Genomic DNA, 8,781 nt, shown 5'->3' on the forward strand with positions numbered 1-8,781 from the left:
TGTGTGTGTGTGTGTGTGTGTGTGTGTGTGTGTGTGTGTGTGTGTGTAAGTGCAGGTCTCACGTGTGTGCGTGTTCGCCTGCTAAAGGTGGAAGCAATGGGGCTTATTATCCCTGGTAAGGTAAATGGATATGACTGTGATTTGCTCCAAGGCCCCCTGCAGATCCTCGCTTGCTTTTCCCTCGCCCTACAAAGAAACAAACTCAATTTCTCCGACTACAGTCCCCCAAGCTGTCCACACTCGCACTCCAGCTCCTTCCGAAGCAGTTTCTGGAGGGAGTACCTGCCCGGAGCGAGCGCCTGCTGATTCCTCTAGCTCGAAGCCTCTCAGTCTCAGCTGCTCTTTCCTGCAAAGGGGACGGCGCTGACCAGGATGTACAAATGGTAAATGACTGCTCTGAAAAGATTCCTGATTTGAGGTTCGCCTACCCTGATTTTTCCCAGATTGGCTTAGATGGCGTCAATCCGCCTCCCCCCTCTGTCAGCCAAACCCCTACCAGTCAAACTCGGGCGTCAGTGCTCGAAGAGAGTGTCTATGATGCCACTCCCTTTCTCAGTTTGTGGAGAGGTGAGGTTTTAACCATTAGCTAAGTCACCGTGCTTAGAGAAATGATGATCATACCCTCTTTCTCTTCCTGCTGTGCATACATAGTATTTGATAGAATAAGGTGCCTCTGAGTTCCTGGAGGGCAAAGACTGTCTCATTTTGCCCCTTCTTTGTATCACCAGTGCTTAGTAGTGCCAGGTACATAAGAATCGTTTAATAGACGCTTTGACTAATTGGTATCTTCATGTATAAAAGACAGGACTACTCAACGAAATTCAAGTCAATTAGGCAAATATTTATTAAGTTTCTATTGTATTCAAGTAATTGTTTAATAAACATTTATTATGTGCCAGCCTTCAAGGAGTTTATAATCTAACAGAGGAAGACAATACACAAAAGGAAACTGAAAAAGGAGGAGGAAAGGTACCCCTCCCGTGATGGAGAGTTCCAAAGAAGTCCGAAAACTGGGTGGCTAATGGGAAAAGGGTAGAAAAACTCTGCTGAGTCTCCTCTTTAAATAGAGGCCCTGGAACACATGGCACTGCCCAATAGACAAAGGGTCCAATCAGAGGGTCGGAAGGCACTGATGAGATATGAGTACCAATCAGACTTAATCTTATAGCATAATACCCTTACCCAACTATGAGTTTCCTGGGAAAGGAAGACATGATACAGATTTCCAAAGAAGACTTTATTGTACCTTTTGAGTTGTAAAAATTTCTCCCCAACCCTTGAATGATTGAGAATTATTATCTTAGTTCTTTATCATGCTACCTTTTAAAAGAGTTGTCATGGGAAAGAAAAAAAAAAGGGCCTGACATCAGCCTAATTTGGTAGTGTATTAGAGCTTTATCAGGCAATACCAGATGAACAAACAAAGGATAAGACTGATTCGAGGGGTAGGTAGGAAGGTAATGGAGGAGAGACAGAAAGCAGAACTACTCAACATTTACTTTACATTGAATTTCTCTACCAAGGAAAATAATTTTTGACCTAGAAAGGACAAGGAAAGAATGGTTAAGAAGGAATTGAAAGAAACTTAAGATCAGGCAGAAAAAAAAAAGATAATAAGATAGGACCCCTGTTGCTTCAATGAGTTTGTCACCAGGTCAAAAATGAATTATATACCATAGCAATGAAAGAACTTTCTTATGTGATTATCAAAAGAGACCTTTGAAAGATAGTGGAGAATGAGGGACCTGCCACAGCACCTGAGACTGGACTTGAGTCCTGATTTTCAAAAAAGAGAAGAGAATGTCATCTACAAAGTAAGAGCCAGTGAGCTTGACTTCTAGTCTTAGCAAAATTCTGGAATATGCTTTTTTTTTCAGTTGCTTGTGATCATCACAAAAAGGAATCATTGATTGTGAAGAGCCAGCATGGTTTTATCAACAAAGAATCACAACAGAATAACTTCATTTCCTTTTTTTGACAGGGTTACTAAATTGGTAGAATAGAGGAATGTTGAGAGTTTACCTGGATTTAAGCAAAGTATTTGATGAAATCTTTCATCCTCTTCTTGTAAAAAAAGATGGAAATGCATAGTGTAGCCAGTGGGAGTGAGATGGTACAGCAGGCAAGAGCACTAGACTTGGAATCAGGAAGGTGACTTCAAATCCTGGCTCAACTTCAAATCCTGGCTCAGACACTTATTAGTTGTGTGAAACTCCTTCAGTCAGCTTTTTCATCTGTAAAATGGGCATAATAACAGTACCTACTGAACAGGGTTGTGAGGATCACATAATATAGCATATGTGCAGTGCTATATAAATGTTATTATTGTTATTATCATTATCATTGTTGTTATTCAGAGCCAGTTAAATGGCCAAACCCAAACAATAGTCATTAATGATATATCAAGTCAGAAAGTCTCTAGCAGAACAACCCAGAAACCTATGCTTAGCACTGTGTTGTTCTACATTTGTATCAGTGACTTGGATAAAGGCATGGATAACATGCTATAAATTTGCAGATGAAACAAAGCCAGGAGGAATAGCTAATACATGATGTGATGGAGTAAGTATCCAAAAAGCTATGAAAATGCTAGAACATGTAATCAAATCTAAGTGATGCAGTGGAAAGAGGGTTGTATTGAGAATCAAAAGACCTAGATTCAAATCCTTAGCTCAACTATTTGTGTGATCTTTGCCAAGTCACTTATCTTCACTGAAAGAAAATTTCCTCATCAATAAAAGGAGTGGGTTGGACTAGCGGGCCTCTAAGGCCCATTCTAGTTCTAAATATGATCGACATGAATGTGCCCCACCCCCAATGGTTTCAAACAGAGGTAGATTAACCCCTTGTCTGGTATATTATAAAGAGAATTCTTGTTCAAGTGTGACATGAGCCAGATAGGCCCAAAGTTTCTGTGCATCTAGATTTTTACTCCTGTTAGCCGTGTAATGTTAGGCAGGTTCTTTAGCTCAAAGCCTCTGTTTATTCAATGGCATAATGGAGGAAATAATACTTGGACTATTGCTTCTCAGAGCTATAGTGAGGGAGGCTCTTCCTCTATAAAATCTAAACTTTAAAACACTATGGTAAATCACAGTAATATGTAAACTGTAAAGCACTCTAAGTATGTGACTTACTATTATTTTCATTAGGCTTTACTTGCATCTAGAGAGGTGGTGTGGTATATTAGGAAGAAGACTGGACTTTGAGTAGGAAAACTCCTTGGTCCATAGTCTAGGCTCTGACTGGATAACTCTAGACAAGCCATCTGAACCTTGTCAGCCTCAATTTTCTCACACGTAAAATGTGACTAATTATTTCCCTGGGTTAGGTTCAAATGAGATAATTGGGTAGTATAAGATTGCTTCCCCCTCCCTTATGGTTCACAGATCCTTGAACCAGGAACCATCCCTGATTCTGCTCCTTTCCCAGTTTTTCTGATGTAGTTCCAGTGCTATCTGACCCTCCCTTTTACTCTCAGAGGAAGATGACAAATATAAAGACAAGTGAACAGATTGGAGGAGCTCCTCTGAACTCCAAGATTCAGTGGCTTATGCTAAGTGAGCAAAGGCCACCCCACCTGAGAATCATACAGACTCACTGTGCCTCAGTCAACAATGGAAAACAGAGCCTCAGACAGAAAGGTGAGTAAGCAATTTCTGAAGTGTCTAAAGAAGCCCTTTGTTTGCAAAGTAGGGAAGTGGGATGCAGTATTAAGGAACAGAAAAAATAAACAGCCTGGATCCATTCAAACCTCGGTGTAAAAAAATTATAACATTTTCATTCTCTTGGTCCAACCATAAAAGACCAGACACTATTTCCTGGAAGAAGGAGCAACTACATCTTTGGAAGGAAAAGAGCCCACAATACCTGGTGGGAGATGGAACCTTACAGCGAATAAATGAGAAATTGAGTTATTGTGGAAAGTCCTGGACCTTACTCCTCACCCTTGCTGGAGCCGCACTATGAGTCATGAAGACAGGTCTCTACTGAGTAGGAGGAAGGAAGAGATGCCTCTGGGGAGGGAGACCCTTTTGACTCTGTGTGCTTAGGTACAAATCCTTTCTATCTATCTTCTTCACCTTGTAAATAAAACCTGTTCTATGCTTGATGGATTGTGAACTTAAGGACTTGTAAGGGCAGCTGATGGCCGCCCTTAATGAGAAGACAGTGAAATATACTGATGGGCACAAGAATCACCTGGATGGTCACAAATGAGATACATACTGAAACTCCCTGGTTCCTGTTGGGTGGAGGAAAATGATTCAGAAAAGTGGTATATTAAGTGAAGAAGAAAGCCCCTAACACAAGGATTATTTATATAAAGCATTATGTAAATATCAATGATTGTTAGCAGGAAATTTTACCTTAGAAAGTTTCACCAAACCTTCCCAAAAAGTGACTATAATGTTTCAACTTACCTGTACAAATATCAGTTAAATTGATTGGCAAAAAATGTTTATACACGCATTTTTTAAATGTGTGTATAAAATGGCAACATCTTCCAAGTCTCAGTCTTTAATGAATTTCTATTCCAAATGATTCAGTGGTTCCATTTTTAATCTCATAAAAAGAGCCACTGATAATGATAATTGCTGAGATTTATATAGTGTTTGAGGTTTATAAAGTCTTTCATTGTGTTATCTTATTTGACCTTCAAAACTCTGTGAGGAAAGATATTATTGGTATTATTGTCCACCTTTTAAAGATCAAAAAATTGAGACACATAGAATTTAAATGACTTACCCATAGTCATGCCACTAGTAAGTATAAGAGGTGGTATATGAACCCAGGTCTTATCTGACTACAAGTCCGGCACTCTTTCCACTATGCCACATTGCTTCTGGACTAAGACATCTCTTAGGCTCATTTGAGATCTAACATTCTAATTCTAAGGTTACTCAAGGATCACACTGTTAAGAGACAGCTTGGTCGTATAGTGGATCTGGAACCAAGAAGCCCTGAGTTCAAATCCTGCCTCAGACATTTACTAGCTATATGACCATGGGTAAGTCACTTAACATATCTAAACCCCAGTGTGATCAGCTGTAAAATCGGTATATAATAATATCATATACCTCACAGGGTTGTTGTGAGGACAAAATAAGATCGTATTTGTAAAGCACTTTGTAAACCTTAAATGTGATGTATAAATGCTAGCTATTGTTGTTGCTGCTAAATTTAAGAAAATTCCTCCTGTGGTTCCAATCCATTGAGTGGTTGCTTCTGGCACAATTTTCCTATTTGAAGCCTATAAACCCAGAGCCCTAGAAATTGGTATTGATGCCTACCCTAACCTTTAAGTTTTTTAAGTACACAACCCATTATCAGGAAGAATACAGTTTGGTGAGGATTTGTGGTCACTTTTGATGTGCAATCATCTCAAGTAGATTATACATAAAAAAAAATTACAAAACATTCTTTAAGTAATAAAGAACACATGAGTAGAGTTTGAAGGGCTGTTTATTGTTCGTGGTCAGGTCAGGCCATGCCAATATAATACAAATAATAATACTTCCAAAATTAATTTATGGATTTGGTGTTCTATGAATCAATATACCAAGGGATTATTGTATGAATCTAAATAAAATATCACAAAATTCATTTAGAGAACAAAAGGTCTAGAATCTCATGGGAAATAACGAAAAAAAAAAGTAGGAATGAAGACAGAATAGCTATATCAGGCCTGAAATTATATTATAAAACCATAATCATCAAAACTCTAGTTAAAAAATAGAAAAAGCAAATCATTTGAACAGACTAGATAAGGAAGAATCAAGAAGAAATTGAATACAATGACCCAAATTCAATAAACCTGAGAACATAGACTACTAGTGGAAGAGCTCCCTATTTCACAAGAACTGCTAGAAAAACTGGAGAGTAATTTGTCAAAAATTAATTATAGACAATAGGTAACATAATATACCATAGTAGTCTCAATCTCAAAGTGGTTATCTGACCTAAATATTTAAGGTCACACTATAAAAAAACATTTAGAAGTACCTTTCACATCTACAACTAGTGAGAGAGGTCATAACAAAATAAGGGATACAGGCAATCACAAAATATAAAATAGATAATTTTATTACATGAATTTGAAAAGCTCTTGCCTCAACAAAATCCATACTAAAATACAAGGGAAAACTGTAGATAGGGTGGGGGGAGGAATCTTTGTATCAAGCATCTCTGATAATAGTTTAATGTCCAAGGCAAATAGAAAATTAACACAAATATGTAAAACCAAGAGTCATTCTCCAGTACATACGTGGTCAAAGTATATAGCTAGGTCCTAATTAGTTTGAATTATAAATCCTGTGAAGTGGTCACATAATTCAAATTTACACCATTCTAAGTTATAATTAAATGTAAAATAGGGTAATTGGTTCCAGTCCAATGGAAATATGCAATGGAAATTTTTTTAAATAAGTATTTTGTTTAATAATATAATAGCAAGGGATAAAAAATATATTTCTAACTCATTTATTAAAAATAATAAAACAATTATAAAAAGCAATTTTTTAAATTTAAAAATAAAAAATTACTGAATCTCATACTAAAATTAAGTCTATACTGATTATATGATAAAAATGTTATTATTCTTGTTTAAAATATTTTAGCAAAGGGGCAGATAGGTGGCACAATGGATAGAGCTCTGGCCTTGGAGTTAAGAGGACCTGAATTTAAATCTGTCTTCAGACACTTGACACTTACTAGCCCTGTGACCCTAGGCAAGTCATTTAACACTGATTGCCTCACCAAAAAAAAAAAAAAAAAAAATTGCAGCACAAGCCGAGCTATCTTCTCTTTCTTTAAATCTTCAAATATACATTGCTATGTATAGATAGCTCTCTGGATAGGTAATGGAGAATAAATATATTTGAAAATAAAAGTGATATGAAAACAAAAGATACCGTTTTTTAAAAGTAGGGTTATGCAGCAAGATTTGGACTAAGGTCTTTATTCAGTTTTCAATTCTATATAGATTGTCTAAATTGTTGAAAGTCAAATAGATTTTAACCATCATAAAGTTGTTAGAAACTGGATCAGTAAACTGCAGATTTAGAGGAACTATCCTTGAAAAGTGAAAGTGATGCAGTTAGTGATGCAGTTAGGCTGTGCTTAGTCCATTGATATAGAAAGGAATCCCTATGGAATTGGAAAAAGGCAAAGGGGGGGGTAGGAGGTGACTGCCCAATGTGAAAGAGACCTCCATGTTTTTTCACCACAAGGGTTGGATTTCTAAGGTAAATGAGCTGACTATTCCCTTCTCTAAATAGACTGCTACACTTCCCAAAGCTGGTATGAAGTAGCACTCATTGCTTCCCTTGTCTTCATATCTTTGTTCATGAGCATGAGAAACATGATTTAGGAAATACATGTTCAACAGCCAGTAGAGAAAGGGAATATCTCTTTGCCAGCCTTGCCACTCCACTTGATTGTACACTTATAATGTGGTCTAACCTGAATTATGTAAACACCATTGAATCCTGTAGTCACTGAAATTTTTGTGGATGCTTACAAGGATAATGTAACCACTACAGCACACATGAATACAATATCTTCACTAACTATTATAAAACTATCTTTCACACTCACATGAACTAATGCTGAGTGAAGTGAGAAGAAACAGGAAAACATAGTACACAATAACAGCAACATTGTGCAATGATCAACTATGATAGACTTAGCTCTTCTCAGCAATACAATGATCCAAGACAATTCCAAAAGACTCATGATGGAAAATGCTCTCTGCATCCAGAGAAAGGACTATGGAGTCTGAATGCACATAGAAGCATACTATTTTTGATTTTTTTGTTTTTTTCTTTCTTGTGGTTTTTCCCTTTTGTTCTGATTCTTCTTTTACAACATTACTAATGTGGAAATAAAACATGATTAAACATGTATAACCTATATCAGATTGCTTGCTGTCTTGGGAAGGGGCAGGGGAGGGAAAGAGGGAGGAAGAAAAATTTGAAACTCAAAATCTTATAAAAATGAATGTTAACAACTATCTTTACATATAATTGGAAAAATATTATTGATTTTTTAAAAAAAAGAACTCCCCCCCCAAAAAGCTATCTTTCAATTTACCTCCAAGCCTCCCAGACACTAGGACCCAACCATCACAACCACCACAATGATAGAGGGACAACTCTGAATGGGAAAAAATACTTTTATGTCATATTAAAATATTGGAGGGGTGAGTAATAGACAGGGAAAATGGAACTCTGGATAACAATTACCACAATAATGCTAATAAGGTCACGTTTATGTAAGGTATTCCACAATCCTGCAAATTAGTGAAAGCAGAAAGACTCTGTCCTTTACAGGAGGTATAAGAGGGAAGAAGGGAGTTTATGCATATAATAAAGCTCAAAACTGCACTGAGACTTTGGTATAACACATGGATACCTAGGCATATTTTCAAAACTCCATTGATATATTCCATATTTGTTCAGCTGTTGGCAATGAAGACAATACAAGTTTTTCATAGTGTAAAGCAAAGGTAAGTAGAAGTTCTTCAGTATTAAGAATGTACTTTAATTTTTCTTTTACATAAAGGTCTGACCTTCAATGTTGATAAAATTCACAGAAAAGGATTCTTTAGCCCTGGATCTATCAACAGAGGTTATTATTGACGTATCCAAAGCAAAAGAGAAAATTGAGGCAGTTAATAAAGATGATTAATGACTTATTAGTGAGACATGTGATTTGTGTTGTTTGTCTAAGAATGATGTCCAACACTCCCTCTTATTACTTTAAGTTGTAGGTGGACTATCA

The 8,781-nt window shown here is 36.8% G+C and overlaps 1 protein-coding gene across 1 annotated transcript in view; it reads left to right on the top strand.

Annotated features, from left to right (window-relative positions):
• The window catches only part of LOC114040019, a 4,793-nt gene extending 592 nt beyond the window's left edge, over positions 1–4,201 (top strand). The window contains exons 4-6 of the mRNA XM_027858001.1: positions 222–383; positions 3,482–3,644; positions 3,807–4,201. Of these exons, the coding sequence (XP_027713802.1) occupies positions 222–383; positions 3,482–3,644; positions 3,807–3,901 (420 nt within the window). The 3' untranslated portion in view covers positions 3,902–4,201. The remainder of the gene's footprint in view (positions 1–221; positions 384–3,481; positions 3,645–3,806) is intronic.
• Positions 4,202–8,781: the final 4,580 nt, after the last annotated feature.

The sequence above is a fragment of the Vombatus ursinus genome, unplaced genomic scaffold (genome assembly GCF_900497805.2).
Source record: "Vombatus ursinus unplaced genomic scaffold, bare-nosed wombat genome assembly UNPS02012602.1, whole genome shotgun sequence".
NCBI classification, from domain to species: domain Eukaryota; kingdom Metazoa; phylum Chordata; class Mammalia; order Diprotodontia; family Vombatidae; genus Vombatus; species Vombatus ursinus.